Genomic DNA, 24834 nt, shown 5'->3' with positions numbered 1-24834 from the left:
TGAGCATATTCTTCATCGGTCGTAGGGTACGAAGGCCAACTCTGGGGTGTCAGGATGAGTCTTGTCGAACATAGCTTTATTTGTATTTCGTGCAACACGCGATGCGTCTTATCCGATTGCGACTCAGTTGTAGTATACTGTGTTGTGTCGATTAACCAACAAAATTCTCCTCCGACTCCACTTCGGGAGTCGAGGATCGCAACAACCGATGAAGTGGAAGCGTGAGAATGGCCAACAAAAGTTCCTTGTAAAACTACAAGGTTACAAAAGATGGAAACAGATCGATCATCGTTTATCATGCACAGGAATATGCATGCGATCATACAGTCATGATCCAAGTTGTATCGAATTATCATGCATCTTGTAATTCCCACTAGCAGTACTTCCAAATTTGACCAGGGCTTCGAGAGTGGTTTGGGATGGTACTTCCTTCTGCCGAGAGACAAGCCCACGCAGCTGGCTCGCAACTTATGGATGTTGGCTCAAGAATGGAAATGTGGTTTTGTTTATTCCAACAGGGTAGATCCGCAGACATCGGTCTGTTTTGGCGTGATTTGGCTCCTTCTCCGCGAACGTGACGTTAAGCTTTGGTTTCACATTCAGGTCAAGAAGAAGAGCGATGTAGGGGAGATTCGATAGACACTGGATCGAATCATGCGTGCGAGTTACCAACTTTAAGTCTTGCTCATGGTAATTCTTCCCCGCTTTCTCGGAAATAAACATCTGTGAGATGCGGTTTAGATCGCCGGAGCCAAGGGCAGGATCGTCAAAATAGATGGGAATCATCTTGTTGACGAGCGGCTGCAGATGACAGCATTGGACCGCGCTTGTGCGATACCAGTGTCGCAAAGTCCACTCTTTGGCGCTGCATCTAAGACTATGCGTAGAGGAAGTCTGACCGGTCCTCATTTAGAATACAACTGACCTGAGATGCGACTGTAAGATGCTACAAATCTCTCACCTTGAGACGACCGCACGGGATCACTAGGTTGGGGTATTTAGAATAGTTCTGCGTTTCTAGCAACTGTCAGCAGAGGCATCTATGTCGCTGATACGAACACTCACTGAGATCAGCTATGCGAGTGAACGAACGCGTCTGACAGGCGTGGCGGATTATTTCCCGTAGTTGAGGGTGTTTATGTAGTGTTTTCTTCGTCGATGCCACTTCCGTGTCAAGACTACCTTTCAGGTGTTCTCGTTTGAGCAATCTACTGGTCGCCAAAATAATTTGTAACATGATCCAGACAAGCCTTGGATCCGTGATGGTAGCATTAGCCCTTTCATCTTCAAGGTCAGTTTTTTCAAGTACGATCCGATCGATCTCATCACAGTGTTGCGATGTGAGCGGCAGGGAAGATCCTGAGATGTCGATGAACCTGACATAGCGCCAAGCGTGTCTATATATAAGTGATTGAAATTCTGACCTTGTCCTATTCGAAGGGGTTGAAAGATGATTCAAGCGGCACATCTGAAGCCACAGCTGCCTTAATATCAATAGTCCGCGTTTCTGTGCCAGCATCCCAGGAGGAGTAAGTATCATTCGAAAGGGAGAAACTTGAAATACTATGTTACGTAATACGCGGGCTCAGGTATTTTGCCACATCACTGCCGCATCTACACAAAAACATGTACTATATATGGTATTTCTTCATCATAACTCATATCTAAGACCTTGATAGACGACGTAGACATATTGTATACACATATTAGACACTTGTTGTGTAGGGTGCGGCACGGATGCGGTACGATGCGGCAAAATCCTAACTTAGTAGGCCCGTAATACGCGATTGCCAGGCATAGCATTGGCAATTATGTGGGCGTGCACCACATCGAGCGCGCCTGGTGCCCCACCTCGAACCTAGTGTTTCACCACCTAACTTTTTTTATGAGTTCTCGGATGAAACCTCATGCAATTTCAATAAAAAACCTGAGTGCCGTCATGACCTCCCAGGGGACTCATGCACAACATATCAACAAGATCTCCTTGGTTACATCGAATATCGATCAAACCAAACCCGATATCAAAACTTACGAAAAATGATCCATTACCAATATCGACACCGTCATCAAACCAATAGAAACTATCATCAAAGCGAGCCTTGATTTGGCTATTGAACTAGGACGGCGCCGATGAAAAGTATTTATACTCAGGTGAGTACCCCTTCGTCAAGCTGACCTTCATTCCTATCATGACATTTCATAGCAAGGCTTATTTCAACGCACGATCGAGGCTGCTGCAGCAGAAGTGACAGGATAAAAACTAGCGAATTCAACGTTTACGGGCATATCAAGTCACCTTTGCCAGGCGTCGCTGAACTCAGTCTTGCAGATGATGTCTGCATTCCTTTAGGAAGGGAGACTCACGCTCATGTTACGGTCACCACCTTCCGTATTTCATTCTCAATGATGCTGCTGGTGTTCCGAATGATCCCGTCCCCCATCGTCTCGCGCTGAAAACTGTGGGACGCTCCTTTGTGGGATGCTCACACAACAAAAGACTTCATCTTAGGGTCTCTCGCTGCACTTGAAAGATTCGGCATCATTCATTTAGCGCGCTGATCACCTTCCTGAATCGTTTTCAGGACATCAAGGACTTGTGGAGCAAGGCATCTTCATTGAGACACGAGTCGTCCAGGCAATGTCTTTGTCGGTGTTCCGGATTGTGCTGAAGGCTAGGAGGGGCTTGTCGTAGATATCAAACTTTCCTCGGTGGCACAGCCATAGACTGAAACCATAGTCTCATTGCATCTGCTCTCCCTCGCTATCGACCAGTTGAACACTAGAAGTATCTTTCTAGAGGAGACCGTTCTGTCGAGCTCAAAGGCTCCTGGCTCAGAGATCACAGTACATCTACTTTGCAACTTGCCTGCTTCTACTAAACATCATTTCCAGGGTACTGCTTTGTTTGTGGCCGAAGGACTTCTACTCATGAGGACAAGAAGAAAATTAGACCGGCGCAAAATACGGCTGTTCGCAAAAACGGAGCAAAGTACTGTCATATTTTTGTAAACAGCTGTAAACGCGAGGTGCACCATGACCTGGAGCCATCTGCTCTTGTTCTTTTCTATTCGGTCATGAAAACATGAAACGTGATCTGGAGCACCGACTCTGGCATTCTTAGATCCAAGAATTTTACGGTGCTTTGTTCGGCTGCCATACTATTCGGCTCATCCGACAAGGACGGTTTTGCTCTCTCGATGAGAGCGACCCCTTTGTGTATCTTTTAGGTGTCTTGGACTTGCCAACGGCACAACTACTTTATGGCTGTCAGAGGCTTTTGAAAATCCAGCAGTTCTCCAACTTTTCTACAATGAAAGTATAACGGAAATTGATCAGAAGATAAAATGGCAGAGCGGCTCGGAGGAACTGAAGGTAAGCAATCACAGTTGTTTGTCGTCAAAGAAGAGAAGGTTAGGCATAGGCGTAGTTAAGCGGCTACTGAAGTTTGCAACGATTTATTTTTAGAATGGTGACCCACTTTAGCTAGATCAGGCCGCAAGGCGGTTGCACTTACCGCCTGGACATTGGCTATTAGGAAATACAATGCCGAAGTCACAGTAAGTCTTTGTCAAGGGACATCAGCATGATCTCTATCTAACACCTCACGCAGTGCACCGTTTCAATTTGTGAGATGGACAGAACAATACGGACCTGTGTTCTCGCTCAAACAAGGCCATAGGATTTTCGTGATTATAGGGCGTCATCAGGTGAGTATAAAGCAATTCATCGTTTAGCCAGGCATGAAGTGAGTCTCGTCATAGGCTGCGATAGATATCATGGAAAAAGAGGGGGCAAATCTTGCCGACCGCCCGCGTTCTATTGCAGCGCAAGAGACATTATCTGATGGGTTGAGAGTGGTCCTTGCGGGCAGTCCCCCGCTATCGGCTGTAGTGGAGCCTAGTCGTGATCAGCTGCGCACGCCGCAATATACTACCAGAAGAGCCAAAATATTGATATATCCCCAATGACTTTATTACAGCAGAAGGGGGCGGGAATGAAAGCTCCGGAAGTATTTTGGGATGTGTATCGGGTCTGGAACTGCGACGAGCACTTGAGTGTTGTGATCGATTACTATAGGCGATAGCACGTACCTCCTGAGCCAATTTTTCGAGGACATCCTAGTAAAAACGCAGTATGATTAAAGTGTCTGGGATGCTCTGATACATCTTGTTGATCCCAGTAACGTACGTCAAGATAACAATTATGCGCAGAAGCAAATGATAGGCCTTGGATCTCTAAGTTTGACGCTATTAGGAGGGCGTGAGGCAGTGCTTGCGGCAGAGTTCGCAAGTTTCAATGGAATTATTTTCGTCTGTCTTTCTCTTGCTGATGCATTCTTCTACGTGTATATGAGATGGGGTGAATATTCGAGGACGACAAAGATGACATACATGTTTGCCCTTGGCATACGGAACATCGACGACTGCGGTGTGATGCGTGTGGAGCTTGATATTTTCACTGCCTTGTCTTCTACAAAGTCAATTTCGGACCCAGTAAAAAGGGCAGGGTCGGGACTCGGGACTCGGGACAACGTATCGGGGCGGAATAAAGAGGAAAACTGAACACTAAGGGTATTTACATGTGATGCTCATGATCGAGGGTGGATGCACTGTCGTGCAGAGACCTGAGAATATCAAAGTCAAGAAAGAAGCACTGGATGAGACATTAGCGACGTACATGAATGCGATCCGGTAGGTCGTCGAAAAAACCTTGGGGTACCTGGCGCTGGGGACAGTCATAATCAATGCATGAGATGACGAGCTGTAGAAGTGACTCGTGGCATGGGCGGTTAGAATCCGAATCAAGGCTGAGATGTATTCATAGTATCGCTGACATTTCGTGATGTGCATAGCATAAAATTATCATGATTCTAGTGGTCATAACATAATGATATGTGTAAGACGTACTAGTGTAGAAACATGAGGTATGAAGGAAGGGGAGTCACAAAGGTGGTGGTGGTGCTAGTGGCTCAAGGTCTCTCTTATGACGGAGTTCCTCCCAGATCGTGGGGTGTTCTTACGTACTAACACATCTGGTTGTTCGGGTATCATATATCCAACTTCGACTGTTGTACTGACGAAAACGATCTAACGCGAAGGCTCTTGTGAGGTTGGGCTGAGTCCGAGCGTTAGCTCGGGCTGGACGCTGAAGGATTGAGCCGCCGGGTGGGCGGGCAAACGAACAGCGATTTGTGTGGAGCCTTGCGGAAGAACATGATAGATAGACGAAGAAGATAAATCGATGGATCGAGGAGAATTAAAGGATGTAGCAGTGGGTGGGATGGGACGAACTAACGTATGGTATGGTATCATGAATGTGAGGGGGCGAGTAAACGAGAGGATGGTGATAGATATTCTGATACGCAGATACTACGATTCGAATAGTAATGAGAAGGTAAAAACTAAGCGTCACGCTCAGTTGGACGCGTGGTGCTGACTCTCCGGCAAGGTCCGAATCTGCACCTTGTCATGTTCTCATAGCAATCACTGGGAGAGACAATGAGGACAGTGGACATGCAGAACAAGGGTTGACTTACAGGCATCTGCCACAGAAATATCCATCGACTACTTCAGTATCGGGCTCATAGATCATGTAGACACATGCTTCAACGGGTCACAAATTATCCCCGCTTGGTGGGCCAGCTGTCTGTTTTTGAGCAGGCGACGGTGTGACGGAGCTTGGTGAAGTTGGATTGGAACCAACTGCAGTATCTGAAGGCACGAGTGGAATCGAAACCTCGTCGCTTGCAATGCCCACTTGACCTGTTGAGGCCACATCCATCTTTTCTTGGAGTGGTGCAGAAAGCGAGGGTGAGACTGGTGAGGTTGGCTTTGAACCGACTACAGTGTCTGGAGAGGATGGTTTGGGCTCAGTATTCATGTGAATGATCATATCTTCGGGCGAGTGAGTGGGCTCTGTGGTCCTTTGTCTCTTGATTGACTCGATACCCTGCATTGTTGAACATTTTGGACCGCTTGGCTGATCAGCCAGCCTACCTCCAGCTTGTTCTGTCACCCTTTCATCTTCCTCGGTCATATCTACAGATAGAGTAGGACATGACATCACGGTGTGCAACTTAGGGTGTGAATTGAAAGGCACGAGTGGCGCCAATGCAGTTCGATAGACAGTTTGCAATGTAAGCGTATGCGGAATCTCGTCCAGCTCGGATGGAGGGTAATATATTGAGGGCAACAGTGTTACAGAACCGACAGCAGACACAAGTCACGTGGTGTGATGTAATGTAGCTCGTTTGGACCCCCAGCTTTCAAAAGCTGGGGGTCCAAACGAGCTACATTACATCACACCACGTGACTTGTGTCTGCTTGATCAGCTAGAAAGTTAGAAAAATGCGCCAAACACATGTAGAACTGCGTCGCTGACTACCCAGGGAGTGCCAATGACACTCTTGAACCACGAAGGCTGTAGACCCGCTGTGAGACTAATCACCTCGTCAGGGGTCTGCTTGTTGCCGTGACACCTAAACGCTTCGTCCACGCAGCAGCGAAACTGTGCGAACGAACAACTACCCAACTTCCTCAACTCCCAACCCAACACCCACTGGTTTCTGGTCATTGCGCACTGGGATCATCTGAAAGGTACTTCCTGTGAGTACCCTAAGTTCTTCTGCCAGTTAAAGTTGACGACTCGCTTACCAGCGACTTCAGATAACCAGGAAGATTCGTTGCATCTTATCGAATTTAGCAGGACTTGAATTCGTCGTCCAAAGCTGTTTTGTGGGCGAGGATTGGACATTGAATTTTGTAAGTAGACTATCTTGTGTGTAATGGTTTGTGTGGTTCTTACGAGCATTAAATTGAAGGAGATAGGCCCCCTGGGCTCACCAACAATCGTTGCCATTGTCAGATAACCTGGTCTGATTCCAAGATCCCTGCAGACCTCTCTCGCTTACACGATTTGCCTTATTCGATCACCCAAGCGCCGACCATGTCTTCACCCACCAGCAAGACGGCAGTGGTCATACTACGCCACACGATGCAAGGTCATGCAGGACAGGTCAACAGTGCTGTGCACTTGCCTGACGGACGACACATCATCATATGTTCGTCGGCCGGCTCACTCCGACAATGAGACCTAGAGAGCAGTGCACAAATAGGCGAGGACTGGCGAGATGAGGATAACGTAGTATTTCGATCCATGTCATTGTCTCCAAACGGCGCCTATCCTTGTGAGTCTCTTTCTGCCTGTTTTGGATTTGGATTTATGGACCCAAACATGTGTCAGTGGGTATTGCCCCTATGCCTTGTTCTTTTTTTTTTTTTTTGGGGGGGGGGGCACGTTGGTTTAGAAATTGCGTTCATATACGCGACCGTGTATGTATGCTCCCCCTATACTTTGTGCCTGGTTGTCGTGTCTTATTCGGTTCCATTTTTTTACCCGGTCAAGCCGGTTCTTTTTTTCAGATACCGTTGGACGGCATAGGCATATGCGCCAATGTATGGGTACTATACCTTGTGCCTCGTTACCTTCTTCTGTTTCTGAGTTCAACAGCATACGTGGACATGCATATATGCGTCCATATCCACTTTATGCCTCTCTGATTTTCATCTTTTTGTCTTGATTCGCGCTGACGATCAATCGTTCCATGCCATCCTCCCATTGTTCTACTCCGCGGCACCATCTGACACGGGACATTCTTACCTCCTTGATCATGCCACGACTTGCTATCAACGTTTGAATCGCTGACTGATTGACAGCACTCGCACACGCAGAGTACTGCCAGTCTTGTGGGTGTCTTTAATGCTTCGTATTTATGCGCCCGTGCAGGGATGTTTTTTCTTTCACTGTGTTGCACGCTTTTTCTTATACTTCGTGCCTCGTTTTACTTCTTTTCTGTACTTCTATATTGTCACATCTTTTTGCTACCATCTGTTGCGGGGTTCCGTGTCTTCTAGCCTGCATCATACTGACATTTATGTTTTCTTGTCTATCTCCGACACAAACAGGCCCCATGCTTGGACTCCCGCGCTCACACGACTCTGTCTCTCCAGCCTCGTACGCAAGCCACCCTACGTCCTCATTCGACGATTCGTCTTCGGGGCATCCAGCCTCGTCTGTGAGCTCGGGTAACGTACACATGAGGGCATGGGCCATGCTGCAACTTCTTCGATTTCGACTGTCACCCCTGGGTCGCCGCCAATGGTCGCAGCCCCACAGCAACAGCAGCACCGTGAGCAGATACGTCAGCGCCCAATTATGCCTATCACGGCGGCAGCGACAGCGCCTCAGGCAGGTCCTGCACGGCCTCCAATCGTACCGAAGCCGCCCGCTCCTCGTCCTGCAACAAATCGAAGGGCTCGTGCTCCAAAGCGACCAAGGCCATCAACATCCCAGGGCGGTGAGGGTAGGGGTGGGGACAGTGATGATGATGATGATGTGGTAGAATGGGTTGGATCATCTGTGCCTCCACAAGGCGCGGCTACGGGGGTGGTGGGTCAAAGCAAGTGAGTGACCTCCTACGCTTGTGGAATCGGGAATAGTGTGCTGATCGGGCTGTGTTTTTTTACACGTTTTTCTGTTTCCTCGCTTACTTTCCGGAATCGTGTTTCTGCAAATGGTTTGGTTTGCTGAACCTCTAAACTCATCTGTGTTAGTGCAATGGCCCTGTCCTGATATCGTGCATGCTCGATACTGCTGGCTTCATTGGCGAATACTCTGGTTGTGTCAATTGCTGGACTTGTCGAGCATATGAACGACTGTTGATTTCGTTTAGGTTGTGGAGAGTCAAGACTGCCATTTAGTCGGTGTATCATATATTATATTGTACAGCGTGTATTTCCGTAAATCAATGTGCGCGAGAGAGAACAAACGTTAACGGAACTAGACAACAAACGAGTTTTCGTCATGAGGAATGCATTTGCAGAGGAATATGGGTGTGCACCATTCATTATGAAGGACCGAGGGGCTTCCATGCCGTGAAAAAAACATTGGCGGGAGTTCATCTATATTGTCAAATTGGCCAGCACATCGCGAAGCATCAAGCTAGAATATTACTGTTGTAATGAGTGAGAAAGATAGCAAACTCGGCACGTACTTCCAAAAATGACCTGGGAAGCATACACTTACATTGATTTGCTTCCAGAATCTGTGTTGACGGACATGCGTCAAACGCTGCAGACGATCAAGCCAATCAACAACATTCATGTTGTCACTGTCAGATGGTGATGTAGCTGCTTTGTAGGATGCAACCGAAAGTGGTGTCGCAAGGTAAGGGTTGTGCAACTGCCCGACAAAGGTTGTCAGTGAATGAACGTATCGAAACACCATGACGAACGACCCACCTGCTTCAACAGAGACTCTATGATCTGATCCTTGTGACGGATCTGAGCCAGGAGGTACTCTCGTTTGCTAACGCGGGGACAATTGTATGAGTATTGTGACATCATGGACGAGACAGTATCACAAGATGAAGATGACGACGATGACGAATCAATAGATGAAGATCGCGAACGGGGCATATGAAGAACAGGCGACAGAGAGAAAACAGTGGGAATGACTGATGACCAAAAAGCAACCAGGAATGCGATGAAACACAACCCAGATGCAAGACTGGCACGATTTGTGCTTAGTTCGCAGCATGAACGACGAATAGAGGATAGCGGAAACGGAAAGTGTGAAGAGAATGGCGATATGAAATGTCCGAAAATGAAGAAGATTTCTCCAAGTCGGCCCAGATCTCCATGCAAGCACCGGTTCCAAATAGAGAACGAGGAGGACATAAAAAGGATGATCGTCGCTTTGGAATCAGATGAACGAGTTAGGGACTTACTTTGGCGCTGTCCTAGGTTTACGACCTTCTACGATGCAAGGGTGTCCTCCGGTTGCACAACGTTTACAAGTACTAGCTCCATCCGGAAAGTCACATTTCATCTGTAAGGTCAACCGGAGACCAGCGCAAACAGATCGAACGAATATGTGCGGATCATTCAATCGAAGTCAGTGGCAATCACATGACATCCATGCCAGGCCAGGAGTACGGTCATTTCCAGAGGTCAAATTCCGACAATCAAAGTGATCGGGAGCAACACGGCGCACATAAATGTGCGGGGTACGTTCACATTCGAGTAGTGCCGAATGGAGGATAGGGACCGAGCAGCGAATATAACGTTTGTAATATCAGAAGATGTGGATAAAAGTCCGCAGGTGTGAAGAATTACGAGCCATCGCCGGAGGTTAACATATTTCAGTTGCAACAGCAATAATGATGCCGTGCGACCCGTAACAGCCCCAGAAAGGAGAAGCGGTGGTCCAAAAGAGGGTCCGAAAGTGAGGGCACGAGTTTTCGTCAAGGCAAATGAGACACCAATGCATGTTCGGTAGACTGTGCGATCACTGCGTACGATGAAAGGAGATGAGGGATCTCCGTGGTCTTCTCGTATACGAGCTGTCGGACTATATAGATTCGGGTACGCTGGTTCGTCGTTTCGTGGACAAGATGCACCGAGTTTCCCACTCCTTTATTATTGTCGAAAGCCGGGGGAGCTCACAGGTAAGCGTCTAAGAGTGGCACCCATCGTGGCAAGGGTGTCATGTAACTCACATCCGGGAAATGAAAGCGTTGCGGAGAATGGACGTAAATCTCGTACTACAGTTCAGCCAGAGGAAATCTGCCTAATTGAAGTCTCAGATCTTCGAAAAGTTGAGAGACTCACCCATGCCGGCTTCTACTTTCGACCATCCTACTAATCCAGAAGCTTGCCCATCAAAAACTGCTTAGTTTCTTTCTCCGTGGTGAATTTGTGGGGGAACAGTAGCCAGCTACATGGAAGGACGATGTCATGAAGGTGAAACCTGTTAAAGTAAAGTCATGAGGGTCCATTCGGTGCTTGATTACAAAAGCGCTGCCACAGTGGTTCCTGTGCTGTCAGTTCTGTTGCCGTTCTGTCTCCATCAGTATCTGTTGTCAGTTCAGTTCCTCTGTTGCCCGTCTACGGTTGCCCTCAACATTATCTCATATCTTGTGGTCAGTTCTGTTGTTTCCCTGTTGTCCTTCTGTTGCCCTCAACATTTTCTCCTATCTGTTGCCAGTTCTGTTGCCCCTCTGTTGCCCTAAACATTTTCTCATATTCAGTGGCACCAAACCCAAAGTATGCTTTTTTCTCTCTGCTTGTTAAATACTGATCATTTATGACTACAGTGACACACATCTCCTCTGAGAACAAGCGGAAGTACAACCGCACATATGAAGCTAAATTCACTCCTGAGCAGAAAGAGAGGCGGCGTGCTGCTCAAGCAGCTTGCAAACGAAAATTGCGGGCAGCTAGAAAGATTCAAGCACATTCACAAAATATTGACAGTGCTCCCCCCCCAAATGATCCCCCTACACCAGAACTACCACCATCAGGCCACCACTTCCAGCTGGATGCATTACAAATGCGAGGTACTCAAGTTCCAGAGGATGCTGAACTGATCACCTGGTCAGATGGAAACGTTACTATACTACCTACTGTAATGCGAGAAGGACGCAATGTGTTGGCTGATGATGCAGAGCTCACCAAGAAGTTGGCTGAGGTTCCAACATCAAAACCAGGATCTCAATTTGTTGCACACTTCAATTTCAAGGACACATCCAGGGACGACCTGATTACAGGAATTCGGGCTAGTCTTGGAGAGGGAAAATGTGTTGTCATTAGGGGGATAGCAAAGCCTGGGCCTCCTGAGTTGAGTGTGGAGTATCTGGAGAAAAGGTATCGCATCCAGTCCACAATGCGTGTGGACATGCATGGTCTAGTGTTCCTTATCTCTGTTATGTAACTTGCTAAACATCTATTCAGATATGGAGCTTCGTGCAAAAGAACCCAGCAAACCCCATGTTACTGGGACTGTGGGAGATTTAATTGCTGGTATATTCAATCCAAATGAACAGCGGTGTATCTTGGACTGTCTAATACATACTGGTTTACCTGAGGAGTTAAGGTGTGTACAATTGCATTTATATCTATTCTGTCATTAATCTAGAGCAAGTGTGCTGGATGATGGCCTCATGGCTTGGCATCGATCTATCCGAGATTGTCCTTTGGAAGGAAAGTTTGTTCATCCAGACAACTTTCTTGTGAATGGTTGGGGGTTAATTCACCAAGGAGGTGTGGTAACTACACCACACCATGACTCAGAGGGGCAAAACACTTTTGTCATTGGAGATATTGGTTTGAAATTTTGGGTTTGGTTTTTTTATAAGGGTCCCAAGGATCGCCAGGCTTTACTTCATGCATCAACATCTCTTTGTGACGAATATGACTTCAGTCAATTTGCTACAGAGAGTATCACAGTACACCCAGGAGATCTAATGTAAGCTGAACATCTTGTTATGAAGAGGATGACATCATATTAAATACATGCATTTTTAGAATCCAACCACCTGGTCAACTACATTCTGTTTATACACCAATTCCCAGTTTCACACGTGGAGGCCACTTTTATGCCTATGATACCCTTTCATTTACTGAACTGTCTCGATGGCTGGATCGCCAGGCAGGCTTGCTTCTCACCAACCAGGTTCATGAACATACTGAAGAAACTCTATGGCGGATGACTGCTATCATTCCACGGTTGCCACCAAGTGAAGGTAAGAACACTATATCCGATGAGGAGTAACATTGATTCAGTATTGTTTTCCTGAAAAGTACCTCACAGAAAACCTTTATTGGCTCTGTGCCATATGGTTTTGTCTGCTGCACAATATGTTGCACAAGGCACCAGATCAACCATTCTCAAGAGAAATGCTCCAAAAGTTATCCAATCCTCCAGCAAGGATAGAGCCAATGCAATCGTGCAGAAGATCCTTCATCACATGAATATTGCTGCAATGGACTTGCCTGAAATCCTGCAAAACACTGCCAGTGAGGACCCAGATGCAATAATAGATCTAGGAAATTGTCTTTCAGAATTCCAGAGTATGTGAGGTCTTATCAAGTTTACTAGCAATGATACTTTTAACTGTTCATGCACCTCTATTACTTATCTTGCAACCTGTTCCTCTGCATCCAACTTTCCCATCCTCATGTCTTGCACCAAACAGACCTTGTGACCAAATAGAATCTAACAGTAAATATTTGTTTTGTCTGCCATAGAGCACCACCCCAATGACAATAACCTCTGATCAAAAAAAAGTCTAATAAGCTTGCTTCAGCTGCAACCCATGAGTCCAATGCCGGTGTTCATCAGGAAAATAACGGAGTCCTTATTTGCACTTTTGCAACTTGATCCATCGTTCTCATACAATTAATTTGGCTAAGTGGATTCAGACCAAACTAAGTCAAGGCTGGTAAAGTTGACCGTCTGATCACAAGTGCCATAAAGGCACAAAAGTAAATTCAGGTGTAGAAAGGTCAGAAAAGCTATACAATACTCGAAAGTCTTTTTGTAGCATTGTGCGTGAAGTGTGAATTGGTAACTGAAGTCAATTAAAAGATGAGTGGCTAAAAAGCAATCTCGAATGCATGATGGTCAGCATATTTGTTTACATAGTAAAACCAGAAAGAATCATAGGAATAATGAAACTTAAGGTCCCAAGAAACAAAAAAATGTGTACCATAGACAGGGATTAAATGAGCTGCACGATAAATAGAACAAAAGTGAATCAGAGCCTGCATAACATATAGAATCAAACTTGTCATACCCCCAAGGTGCAACTCATGCTTGAGGCACTATTGTAGACTATTTGGAGACCTGGGAACTTCTGCCATCGAGAAAGTTGCAGTATAGTATCCTCTTGATCTGCCTCACACATTTTGTTCTACACAAAAATCATGTTCAGCAAATTGCCAAAATAAAGAACAATACACTTACATTAAAGATACTGTTGTGGTGCTGCCAGTCACATAGATGAACAGGACGATTCTTGTTCTCTACGTGCTCAGCAACAGCGGCAAACAAATCAGAGTGATTTCTATGGGAATAACTGTGCGAGAAGCGGCACAGTGTTGTGGTGCCTAGGTCACCTCCAGCCCACCCTCAGCCCCGGCAAGCTCTGAGCCAGTAGCATCCACAAGCCTTCCAATGAACGCCCCCTTGATGTGAGCAAGGGTCTGGTCGAATGAAGATTCTCCACCTTTGTTTGATTTGATAATGCTCTCGATCAATTCGGGAGGAATTGGAATCATCCCAAGAACTATGGATCCCGCCTCACGACGCACAGTACACACTTTACAAGGAGAATGGTCTGGTCATGCAAAAACGGAAATGATACCTACGAGCTGCGGACTCGAATGAAAATTCCTTCTATGGTAAAGTTGAAATGAATAGGAATGGTTGTATGCATGCTCCAGAAGTTTCACATGTACAGCAAATGTGCAGTAGTGAGAAATAATGGTATGATCGCTTGGCGCGGCAGGATCTTCCTTGTTTGGAACAGGTAGGTGCTCCCAAGCGTGCAAGCCTACCTGTTTCACGTTGGTTTGCGGATAAAAATCATAGTAGGCTTGCACCCTTTTGCACGCCGAGGCACGCTCTTGAAATGACGTGGCAACTTGGATCGACCTTAATTCCCTTAAACTCGGGAAACGAATAATCTATTCGAATTAAATTTATGTCATCCAATACATAAGATTGCTACGTACACTTGGGGTAGCTTTGCTCATGCAGAAATTGGACCTGAGAAGAGGTCCAGTAGTTTCCTTGCTCCGTTCGGAATGGTAGTAGCGGCCCGTCTGAAAGGAGTTGTTCGTTGTAACCAACTTGGGGGATTCAATAACAGAACAATACCCTTAAAATGAAATCACACATACATAGTCTGTCCACATTCGAATGGTGAACTGAAGGAAACCACATCAGTAATGCAGGTGGGTAATTTGCACCTGTTCACTCACAGAATAAGATAGTATCGAAACCGGCCTATGTAAAGATGAAGACCAAGATCACTGCAGATGCTCAGAAGGAATTGCTCACATAGTCTGAGAAACTCTGCAAATCTGGACGATATAGATCAACAAGTTTCACTCGCACGCAAGTAACTAACCATTTGTCCATTCCCACCCCAACTCATCGCTGGAGTAAGCATATGTCAAAGTGGAAACAAATGTATTCCACCCACGAGCGATAAATGAACAGTGTCGTGCATACCTCAAAGCGACCCACAGTTGAATCTCTTTTCGATTCCACGGTATGATTAGAAAACTCGTCCCAGCTGTCAGCATATTTATAAATATATATAATACTGACAGAAACCAGGATGTACGCTATCGCAGAATTGTCGTCATCACTGAACGTAAAAAGTTGGGCGACTCCGCGTCTTAGATCATTTGCTCTGGCTTTGAACATCCTTACAAATGCAAAATCAGCATCAGCCTCACGCAAGATGTCTCCCTAAATACTCACTTTTGCAACAAGTCTATGCGGCTACCTTCAGGATCTGGTGTACTAGAAGCGTGGCAGTATGTCCTCTGCCACCTGGAGAAATACGCCACTTGTCCTGTCTACAGACCACATTTTAGCAAGATCAGTGGTCCGGAGAGGAAAAGGGAACGTTACTGAGTCATCCTTCTCGTCGCTAAAGTCGAATGGGACTCCGCTGACATAGGAGAAAAATGAGAGTGGATGATCAACAATTTGCTTTTTACCTCTAGCAGCCATGATTTTGACTTTTTCTTCGTACAGAACAGGAGGAAGGCCATTCTCAGGTACATCCTAGTTAGATGAGGTGGCACTTACAGGGATGCGCCCGACGCACCAATAAGAGATAGGGGACTTGGAGATTCTTTCCACTGATGACTGTAGATAGAGTGTGAGGATCATGAAACAGATCCAAAGACAATATGGAGGGACTCGCCTTCAAGTCTGATACACCGGCTTTCTGAGCTACCGGGCATGATGTTGCGATGGAGCAAAATGATGAGGATCAAGGATGGGTAAAGTAGTGGATGGGATGGATGGGAAGGGAAGATGGGTGTAAGGATATGGGAAGTGTGGATAGAGTTCGGCTAAGCGGGAGATTGAGGCCTAGAGTTCTGGTCACGCTGCACATGTATTTCCACATTGTCGGTGGATGTTCGGCACAAATTGTATAAGCGCTGGGAATGGAGATCACCGACCAGGATTAGCAGAAGAATCTGAAACTGCTAAAGTAGATAATGGCATGAACAGTTTGCGGCGAAAGCGGTCTGCCAACATTGAAAGGGGCATGCAAGTATCAGAGTGCTTGCTGCTCCTGGACTGGTATCGTACTCAGTTAGCATGCAAAGGCAAAATGTAGAATTGAGTATATTCTGTGAGGTAATGACAAAGGCAAAAAAAAATGTCTATATCGCTGAAAACGGCACGCAAAGAAAAGACGAATGATGACACACAACTGGTCCAATTGGGCTGACAGTGCCATGGGGGAAGGATGATCTTGCCTGCAGCGACTCGCGAGGAATAAGAAAGAATAAGGCGAGAATGCAACCAATTGTATTCTCGTTCAGCGAAGCATCATTAAATTCACGAACGAAGCATTGAGGAAGCTGTTACCGCTACCGTATTCACTTGCCGCCGAGAGATTACAAACTGAACTCTGCGGAAGAGGAATATACATTATAGGTAGCACTGCATAGATAGGCCAGCAGGTCCATAGTGTAGGGAAGCCTTGAAGGTGATGGGACCATACTTTGGCCAAGGACATGGTTATTGACATTAGTGCGGCTTGAGGCTGCAAAATGGCAGAGGTTACAGGAGCGGACCATTGCGGTAAACATCTGAATGTGGAGCTTCGACGAGAGGGAGGGGTTGCATTCGAAGTAAGGGTGATGTCAATGGATCAAAGTGCAGAGTAACTGTCGAGTCAATGGTGAAAGAAAGAGGGTGAAGAGGGAATCACCAGATATGAGGTGTATCTCGTAGGAGATGGATGTGGACTCCAATCATGTAAATGAGGGAGGTGGTGCGGACAGCTGATTTACCAAGCATAGATCGTGGTGCACTGCGTCCCCCTTGAACTGCGTCAAGTACGAAGAGATGAAGAATGATCTATATTCGGACTCCATAGAGAGAACCGTAAGATGGACATGCAGAGGCACCTTAAGGAATTCGAACTTGGGTGTGGAGACTCGAGACCGTGGTCCATCGAATTACAACTTGAACATGCCGGCATATCGATTTATCTGCGGCATCCCGCTCTCACGGTGTTTCTTAGCAATTTTCCAGTTCACTTGCATATATGATCTTTCAGAATTTCAGACCTGGTTAATGGCAATCATTCTATAAACGATAGCATCACGAGGGTACGATACCATTACAGTCTCCAGGTATGTATATGAAATTGTAACATTTGATTTCGACTTACTGTACTTGCAGTGTGCACTGGTTATTGAGTCTCGACTGGGTCGCTACCTCCCAACTAGCCCGACAATATGCCAGTGGCTGCTCCAGTCGTTCCAAGTAGCTTTCAGATTTACAAGTACGTCTGACAACTCTAATCTTGCATACTGAGACACATGCGTGAATTGCTGCAGCTCGTCGTCGAAGATCCAAAATGGCAAATCAAATTCACCATGATTTGGTGCTCTAACTTGGCACTGACTGTGGTTGTCTCCATTCCGAGTTTAATTCTTGGTCTGAGACATGGGCGTTCTCTCAAGGGAATCACTGGAATCTCAGAGACCAATGGATATCAGCCCGCCCGTTCCGATGGCAAGGAGCCACCGCCTATCTGTCGAAGACATCGTAGGTTGGTTGGAGCCTGGAATGCTCTTATCTCACCGACGTATTGGTCTCCTCCGAAGCTCGGGCTCAATCTTGGACAAAGTGCGTATCGAAGGTGTTATGTTATTACTTCAATAGGAAATACTAACACATTGTGATATTCAGTCATAGTCTTATTGGCGTACCTCGCAGCTGTACCCGTCTGCATCATAAGGGATGCACCTTTTATTTCTAATCCGAACAGAGCTGGTGAGTCAGTCAATCCATAATGTTAACGCACGAGAGCAACTTCTTACCCGAATCCGTGCCCACCCTAGGGGGGGGGTAGTTCATAGGTTTCATCTGGGTTTCATGAGGATTTTGTGTATGCCAGTGACTTTTTTCATGTCATATGACTGAGTTTCATATGGGTTTCATATAGGTTTCATATGAGTTTCACTATAGCAGTGATGTTCATATACTTTTCATATGGGTTTCATATAGGTTTCATATAGGTTTCATATGAGTTTCACTATAGCAGTGATGTTCATGTCATATACTTTTCCATTTTTCATATGACTGATTTTCATATGAGTTTCATATGAGTTTCTTATAGGCTTCACATATGTTTCACTGTAGCAGTGACATTCATGTCATATACTTTTGATATCATATGACTGAGTCATATGACTGAGTCATCTGACTCATATAGGTTTCACATAGGTTTTATCAGGGGGTTCTATAGAATTTTATATGGATATTACACATCGGTAATAAGATACAATGTGTGCTACGATTATCATCCTGAATCACTGAATATAAATCATCTATTTTCTCAATTTCCAAGTGAAACTATATGAGTTTCACCACATTTCTTAATGTTGCCCTATGGATTTCTCTGGTGTTTGGTTGGAAAATTACCCCCCATCTGCGAGTATCACGGAGTACCTCCTAAGGAGGAGATAGTCAAGCTCAACAGGGTAGTCACTAGTCTTATATCTTACTATATTCATATGACCATATATGATCAAGTACAAGTGGCCTTGCATATACTTATACTTAACTTGTACTTAGAGTTGTTATGCATGATATGAATCAGACACTAAAAGGATTTGTGTGGGTATTCTCTCATAATGCCTGGTTTGCAATGTATCAATCTTGATCTCTGTTCCAAAGTGAGGCAGATATATGACCACCTTGCTATCTATATGTCCCAAACACCTAGGGTAGGGATAAGTAAGAGATACCTAAAGGAACCTTTACAATGCTTTTTAGGATGCAGCTGATTCCAGGAAGCTAAAAAGAAGTAACCATATGACTCAGTCATGTGATGTTGTAAAACTCATGTATAACTCATATTAACTCCACTCAATTACATTTTATCACATTGTGTTAGGAAGGTTTGCCTGTCTCCTTGCCTGTCAGGTGTGGCCCTCTCTAGCATATTTCATGTATTTCGCTTATTTCGCTTAAACCTGTTTTTGGGAATCTCACATGGTTTTCTCATATAGCTCTCAAGTGCTGACTCAATCCCCTTTGCACATCAGAACAACACCACATTTATTCATAGAATTTGAGTGTTTTCTAGCAAGTGTTGTAGCAACTGTATATACACAAAGTAAGTAGTCAAAACAAAATAGTGAATGACAAAAGGTAGTGACAAAAATGAACAAATACAAGAGGAAAAAGAAGGACAAAGACAACACAGAGACAAAACCTGGAGAAGGAAGGAATTGAGAGATGAAAGATATAAGAAAATTGGAAAATTGCTGGGAGAATGAGAGAACAGTGAGAATGTCATTAGGAGCCTTCAGAATGATTGGGATAAAGCTGAGGCTAGGAATCTAAAACAAAGAGTGTGAACAGTGTCTTTAGCCAAACAAAGCTTTGAATTGTCTTTTGATAGATTATTCAAGCAGAATTTTGAAGAAATGCTTGGATTTTGGCTGGTTCAATTATCTATGTATGTCTTATTTCTTATTGAGCAGACACAGGACATGGGAGACCATATAAAACTTAGTCATATGACATGAAAGGTATCACTGCTATAATGAAACCCATATGAAACTCAATCATATGATATGAAAAGCATCATTGCTATGAAATTTATATAAGACTCAGTCATATGATGTGAAATGTATCACTGCTATAGTGAAACTCACATGAAACCCATATGAAACTTATATAAGACTCAGTCATATGACATTAAAAACATCATTACCATAGTGAAACTCATATGAAACCCACATGAAACTCAATCATATGACATAAAAACTATCATTGCTGATGTGAAAGGTATTACTGCTATAGTAAAAATCACATGAAACCCATATGAAACTTATATAAGACTCAGTCATATGACATTAAAAGCATCATCACCATAGTGAAACTCATATGAAACCCACATGAAACTCAATCATATGACATAAAAACTATCATTGCTGATGTGAAAGGTATTACTGCTATAGTAAAAATCACATGAAACCCATATGAAACTTATATAAGACTCAGTCATATGACATTAAGAGCATCATCACCATAGTGAAACTCATATGAAACCCACATGAAACCCATATGAAACTCAATCATATGACATAAAAACTATCATTGCTGATGTGAAAGATATTACTGCTATAGTAAAAATCACATGAAACCCATGTGAAACTTATATAAGACTCAGTCATATGACATTAAGAGCATCATCACCATAGTGAAACTCATATGAAACCCACATGAAACCCATATGAAACTCAATCATATGACATAAAAACTATCATTGCTGATGTGAAAGATATTACTGCTATAGTAAAAATCACATGAAACCCATGTGAAACTTATATAAGACTCAGTCATATGACTTAAAAACTATCATTGCTATAGTGAAACTTCTATGAAGCCCATATAAAATCTGTAAAAGGTTGACAGCTGAATATCGGCTAATTTACGGACTTGTATCTTCATAATCTGTAAACCGTAACCATTGAATGCAACATTTACAGATTATTATTTTCCCTATAACCAAACATGAATATCGAAGATCTTGTAAACTATGTGCTTGCTGATGATGACGAGATTCTGGAACTACAAGCTATAGTTGTTTGCCTTCTGTTTCTCAGTGCGGAACAGGCACGTCTCTCAAAAATCCGCATTCGCAATCCATCCCGGCTGTATCTGTGTCGCCCCCAGCTGCTCCTGAATCCTCACATCTTTTAATCCGTGCACATCATTCCAAACTTGGGCGGCTTTGGAAGCATCAACGGGCTGAGTCTGCCATGTCAAGCAGCTAGTGATCCTGAAGTTGAGAATGCTACGTATAATGGGTGGAAAAGTTCGCATTTCATATCTAATGTGCTAGCATTTTCACCACGAGGTGGGTTCAGCTTAATCTTTCAATATCTCATTCTCATACTCATGTTTTCAGGTGTCATTATATCTGCAGTACTCAATGCCCCCGGAAGCTGGCATGACTCTCACACATCTCGCCCAATCTACAATCAGCTTCGACACAAGACTCCTGATGGTTACTACCTCATTGCAGATTCTGCATTTCCTCGTGGAACTGCAGCTATCTCTGGCAAGATTCAATCCCCACTCAAAAGCCGTGCGGTCCTTCCTGAAAATGCACATGAGCAAGATGAACTCTTTGTTACGACACACGGTCATGTGCGACTAGGGTGATCTAAACAGCGACAACCACGACAGTGGTACCGAGTGCTGAGAGTTGTCGGCCTTTACAGACAAGCAAAGGTTGCGTACTCGAACGTAGCTCGTGGTGGTTAACGAGGGGTTACTGCTGAGATGATAGCGGGTTTACAGACAGTGAGAGGCATCACTGAAGGTACAAGTCGATGTCGAGCAGGTAGCTTTAGCGGGACAAGGAGTTCAAGGGTAAACCTAGTAAGATTAAAGTAAGGAACGTCTACTGTTAATCTTCGACCTTATATAAGGCTACTCTATTGTATCTAAGCTCAGCTCGAAGCTGGGTTCTAATCTGCTTATCTACATGAGTCAGAGATAGCGTCCATGAGGCGGGCTTCTATCGTAGATAGGGTCCATGCGGCACCCTTCTATCAGTACATGAGGCAACACGAGGCTTGCCTTCTATCTTGATAACATAAATAGGTCTTCTAGATCTATGTCGTCATGTGTCGTCATATGCGGTCCAGACCGCTTATCTAAGCCGGCAGTTGCCGCTTATCATCTATCATCATCTGTCGTCATCTATCGTCATAGAGCTGGTGAGACTCCGGTATCGTCTATAGCCGTGCGGTGGCAGAGGGCTGTCTGCTGGCAGGGGACTCATGCCATGTTACTGTAACACTCTTGGCATTCAACCGCCAGCTACTCTCATACCGTCAGACAGCCGAATGGGGCATGCGGATAATTCAAGGCTCGTTTGGCCGACTTCGTGTCCCACTTGATGTTAATAATCAGGCAGAGCGGCAGAGGCTTCTGGAGATATGTGTCAGATTGAGTAATGTGAGAGCTATTTGTGTTGGTATTAACCAGATTCATAGCATGTACATGCCAATCTGGAAGGCATCTGAGGACGAACAGTTGTGGATGGACTTAGGCAATCTTCTTTTTAGTGATATCTGTCAGCGGGATCGTGTAGCTCGTTATCACCTATTAGTACAGACTGAATAGCCGCATTACAGACAAATCAATTCTTTTGTGTTGAACAGACAGGCTAAACGACTGACTACAGTCATGGTGCACTACTATTCTTACCATTCTCTTTTGCAATGTCGGATGCGAGCAGCACTAGTGTGTCGAGGCCATTACTATGATTTGCTGAGGTTCCCAAAGGCTCTGCAATAGGTGAGAGAGGAGGAAGAACCTGGGGTTCGACATGGTGCTTTTTTTTTTTTTTAAATCCAATTTTTGTCCTTTGGGGTCATTGACCCTATGTCGGACATAGCCCTATACACGGGGGACTTACTCCCATTTTAACTATTGTATTGTATGTATGTTCTAATCGTGTATTTTTGTTGAACACGTACTTGACATGGTGCTTGAGTGTTGGAGATGTGGGTGTCCATTGAGGGGAACAACGAGAAGGAGAAGAGTGATGGTGATGGTAAGGACGCCGTCGAGGTGGAGAATAGTGAGACCGTGAAGGGGTAGGGGTACGAAAAGGCCGTGAATCATCAGTATGGGCCTGCTGTCGAGGTGGAGAATAGTGAGACCGTGAAGGAGAATGATAAGGCTGTGAATCATCGCATGATGACAGCATATACTTGAGCATTTCGACCTGGCTCTCAGCACGGTCAGCATGGCGAGCCTCTTGTAACAGGCGGTTATTGAGACCTTCAATTCGCAGATGAGCCTCGGGAAGTTCAGTCTGCAAGGTGTTGATCTGGTTAAATTGAACCATCTGTGACAGTTGGCTCTCGTCGCAGTCCTTCATGACTGTAGGGTTAAAGACTGATGTGAGTGAAGAGAGTGCCTCTGAGGCAGCAGTAGTGCGTGGACGTCGAAGGCCAGGTTCAAGCAAAGGATTTGCATGAAAGGCCTTGACAACAGATTTCTTTGGGCCAGCGTGCTTGGATTTGACACTTTTCGGTTCTTCGTCATCATCGGTGGAGATTTCAACAACATCTTTCACCTCCATATCACTTTTGCCATCACTGGCCCCATCGTCCCACTCTGAGTCATCCAAGGCAATAGTGCCTGCCTTGAGAGAAATGGTGGCTTTGATTTAACAAGCAAGCTCAACATAAGCAGGCAATTCACCATCACCAGTTGGGTTTTCAATACGAGTGATCTATTAGGCCATCAATAGTTGAACTTGTGAGAAGAAAAAAAACATACCGCATCATACTTTGCTCGAATAGCTTTAGTCGAGTGCTCAGAAACACAATTACGTTGAGCCCATACATTATAACTGACAGTAACAGCATCCCATGCTTTACCACTAAGCGGGATACACCTATTGATCTCCTTGAGAAGATGCTCAACTTCTTGAATGGAGTAGCCTGTGGCACCAGCTTTGCATCCCTTTTTTCGGGCCTCGCTGCCGTCAGGCTCCAGCTTGGGCTTAGCCATCCCCTTGCCCTTGCCAACTTTCGACTGCACCTCGGTTTTCTCCTTCTTGGCAAGAGGCTTTGACACTTGTCCTGATGGTGCTGATGCACATTTTTTGCCTTTAGCTGGAGGCGGGAGTAATGGTTGTTCCAACTCATCATCAGATGGGGCTGGTTTTTCGTCAAGTCGAGGTGTAGAGTGAGGACCAACACGAGTCGAGGTAGAATGAAGCATGGGGGCAGGGTGACTCAAGTACATAGATCCAGGTGTGTACATGTGGAGAGGTGGAAGGCTGAAACCATGGTGTGTGGGGTGGGAGTGGGACAGTTGAGGCAGCGGACCCTGCCTACACAAATGTGAAGCTTTGAACTACACAAAGGTTGTCAGCACAAGAAGCAAACATGTAAAATCTCACTTACCTCTGTAGTATGGTTAAATGCCTGAGGGTGGCCATAATGCGCGAGTTCTGCATGGTTATGTTCTCGAGTGGTTGAAACGAATCCTGATGGGGTGGACTGTGCATTATTCACATCGGAGATGTCGGAAACAGTCGAGGGGGTGCTTAAATGGGCAGAAGATGACATTTTGAATAAGGAAAGCAAGTAACGAAAGGACGGTAGATGACGAGCTCAACAGAAAAGCTAAGTACAGAAAGGAATCCAGGAGACGTTGTTTCAGGACAGGGCTACCTAAATAGGAATGAAAATCACCCAAATCAGGTGTTTAGTGCGCTGAAACCGCAGTTCAGACATCTGTGGAGGGGTAGCTACCCTTCCACAGATGTCAGATTTACAGAATGATGGAGCAACGAGCGTTTGACAGGTCGAAGGCACTACCTACCAAATTTGGCTCGGCTATTCGGCTAACTTGCATTTTGGACGTGGCATTATCAGGAATTTTCCTGTAAAACCTTATGGGAAGTCCACCAGTGAAACTCATATGAAACCCACATGAAACCCATATGAAACTTATATAAGACTCAGTCATATGACATTAAAAGCATCATCACCATAGTGAAACTCATATGAAACCCACATGAAACCCATATGAAACTCAATCATATGACATAAAAACTATCATTGCTGATGTGAAAGGTATTACTGCTATAGTAAAAATTACATGAAACCCATGTGAAACTTATATAAGACTCAGTCATATGACATTAAGAGCATCATCACCATAGTGAAACTCATATAA

At 45.0% G+C, this 24834-nt stretch overlaps 10 protein-coding genes across 10 annotated transcripts; 4 read left to right on the top strand and 6 right to left on the bottom strand.

Moving 5' to 3' along the window:
- Positions 1 to 468: 468 nt before the first annotated feature.
- On the bottom strand, positions 469 to 1872 carry F5147DRAFT_816196 (uncharacterized protein; the record flags this gene model as incomplete). Its single annotated transcript, XM_041443559.1, has 6 exons — positions 1633 to 1872; positions 1425 to 1507; positions 1066 to 1376; positions 962 to 1017; positions 926 to 936; positions 469 to 871 (listed from the first exon to the last, which is right to left on the bottom strand). The coding sequence occupies exons 1-6, from the start codon at positions 1801 to 1803 to the stop codon at positions 469 to 471; spliced, it is 1035 nt and encodes a 344-aa protein (XP_041288696.1). The 5' UTR covers positions 1804 to 1872.
- An 891-nt stretch (positions 1873 to 2763) lies between these two features.
- On the top strand, positions 2764 to 3968 carry F5147DRAFT_763302 (uncharacterized protein; the record flags this gene model as incomplete). The annotated part of the gene is made up of 5 exons (XM_041440633.1): positions 2764 to 3071; positions 3228 to 3372; positions 3484 to 3557; positions 3611 to 3707; positions 3762 to 3968. Exons 1-5 carry the CDS (start codon positions 3034 to 3036, stop codon positions 3966 to 3968), a joined length of 561 nt encoding a protein of 186 aa, XP_041288695.1. The 5' UTR covers positions 2764 to 3033.
- Positions 3969 to 5437: 1469 nt separating this feature from the next.
- On the bottom strand, positions 5438 to 6179 carry F5147DRAFT_363639 (uncharacterized protein). Its single transcript, XM_041429396.1, has 2 exons — positions 5537 to 6179; positions 5438 to 5486 (listed from the first exon to the last, which is right to left on the bottom strand). Exon 1 carries the CDS (start codon positions 6061 to 6063, stop codon positions 5614 to 5616), a length of 450 nt encoding a protein of 149 aa, XP_041288694.1. The 5' UTR covers positions 6064 to 6179; the 3' UTR covers positions 5438 to 5486; positions 5537 to 5613.
- A 952-nt stretch (positions 6180 to 7131) lies between these two features.
- On the top strand, positions 7132 to 8835 carry F5147DRAFT_714482 (uncharacterized protein). The gene is made up of 2 exons (XM_041438475.1): positions 7132 to 7186; positions 7965 to 8835. Exons 1-2 carry the CDS (start codon positions 7156 to 7158, stop codon positions 8399 to 8401), a joined length of 468 nt encoding a protein of 155 aa, XP_041288693.1. The 5' UTR covers positions 7132 to 7155; the 3' UTR covers positions 8402 to 8835.
- Positions 8836 to 10335, bottom strand: F5147DRAFT_714479 (uncharacterized protein). Its single transcript, XM_041438474.1, has 4 exons — positions 9788 to 10335; positions 9300 to 9366; positions 9053 to 9240; positions 8836 to 9000 (listed from the first exon to the last, which is right to left on the bottom strand). Exons 1-4 carry the CDS (start codon positions 9886 to 9888, stop codon positions 8961 to 8963), a joined length of 396 nt encoding a protein of 131 aa, XP_041288692.1. The 5' UTR covers positions 9889 to 10335; the 3' UTR covers positions 8836 to 8960.
- Positions 10336 to 11145: 810 nt separating this feature from the next.
- On the top strand, positions 11146 to 12919 carry F5147DRAFT_777801 (uncharacterized protein; the record flags this gene model as incomplete). The annotated part of the gene is made up of 5 exons (XM_041442027.1): positions 11146 to 11743; positions 11793 to 11934; positions 11983 to 12306; positions 12366 to 12583; positions 12642 to 12919. The coding sequence occupies 5 exons, from the start codon at positions 11146 to 11148 to the stop codon at positions 12917 to 12919; spliced, it is 1560 nt and encodes a 519-aa protein (XP_041288691.1).
- Positions 12920 to 13436: 517 nt separating this feature from the next.
- On the bottom strand, positions 13437 to 13610 carry F5147DRAFT_583292 (uncharacterized protein; the record flags this gene model as incomplete). Its single annotated transcript, XM_041431709.1, has 1 exon — positions 13437 to 13610. The coding sequence occupies one exon, from the start codon at positions 13608 to 13610 to the stop codon at positions 13437 to 13439; it is 174 nt and encodes a 57-aa protein (XP_041288690.1).
- Positions 13611 to 13630: 20 nt separating this feature from the next.
- F5147DRAFT_656182 (uncharacterized protein) lies at positions 13631 to 15824 on the bottom strand (the record flags this gene model as incomplete). The annotated part of the gene is made up of 16 exons (XM_041434072.1): positions 13631 to 13753; positions 13807 to 13865; positions 13970 to 14161; positions 14211 to 14238; positions 14400 to 14528; positions 14577 to 14722; positions 14745 to 14771; positions 14826 to 14850; positions 14905 to 14927; positions 14975 to 15003; positions 15079 to 15142; positions 15174 to 15277; positions 15334 to 15431; positions 15487 to 15642; positions 15667 to 15726; positions 15768 to 15824. 16 exons carry the CDS (start codon positions 15822 to 15824, stop codon positions 13631 to 13633), a joined length of 1320 nt encoding a protein of 439 aa, XP_041288689.1.
- An 822-nt stretch (positions 15825 to 16646) lies between these two features.
- On the top strand, positions 16647 to 18063 carry F5147DRAFT_816195 (uncharacterized protein; the record flags this gene model as incomplete). Its single annotated transcript, XM_041443558.1, has 7 exons — positions 16647 to 16727; positions 16936 to 17111; positions 17159 to 17234; positions 17284 to 17367; positions 17442 to 17733; positions 17797 to 17880; positions 18053 to 18063. 7 exons carry the CDS (start codon positions 16647 to 16649, stop codon positions 18061 to 18063), a joined length of 804 nt encoding a protein of 267 aa, XP_041288688.1.
- Positions 18064 to 21866: 3803 nt separating this feature from the next.
- F5147DRAFT_777798 (uncharacterized protein) lies at positions 21867 to 24221 on the bottom strand (the record flags this gene model as incomplete). Its single annotated transcript, XM_041442026.1, has 5 exons — positions 21867 to 21951; positions 22614 to 23304; positions 23347 to 23377; positions 23425 to 24006; positions 24057 to 24221. The coding sequence occupies 5 exons, from the start codon at positions 24219 to 24221 to the stop codon at positions 21867 to 21869; spliced, it is 1554 nt and encodes a 517-aa protein (XP_041288687.1).
- Positions 24222 to 24834: the final 613 nt, after the last annotated feature.

This window comes from Suillus discolor (assembly GCF_016758755.1).
Source record: "Suillus discolor strain FC423 chromosome Unknown F5147scaffold_63, whole genome shotgun sequence".
NCBI lineage: Eukaryota > Fungi > Basidiomycota > Agaricomycetes > Boletales > Suillaceae > Suillus > Suillus discolor.
The sequence above is the reverse complement of the archived record's forward strand: the minus strand, read 5'-3'. Positions and strand labels throughout refer to the sequence as shown.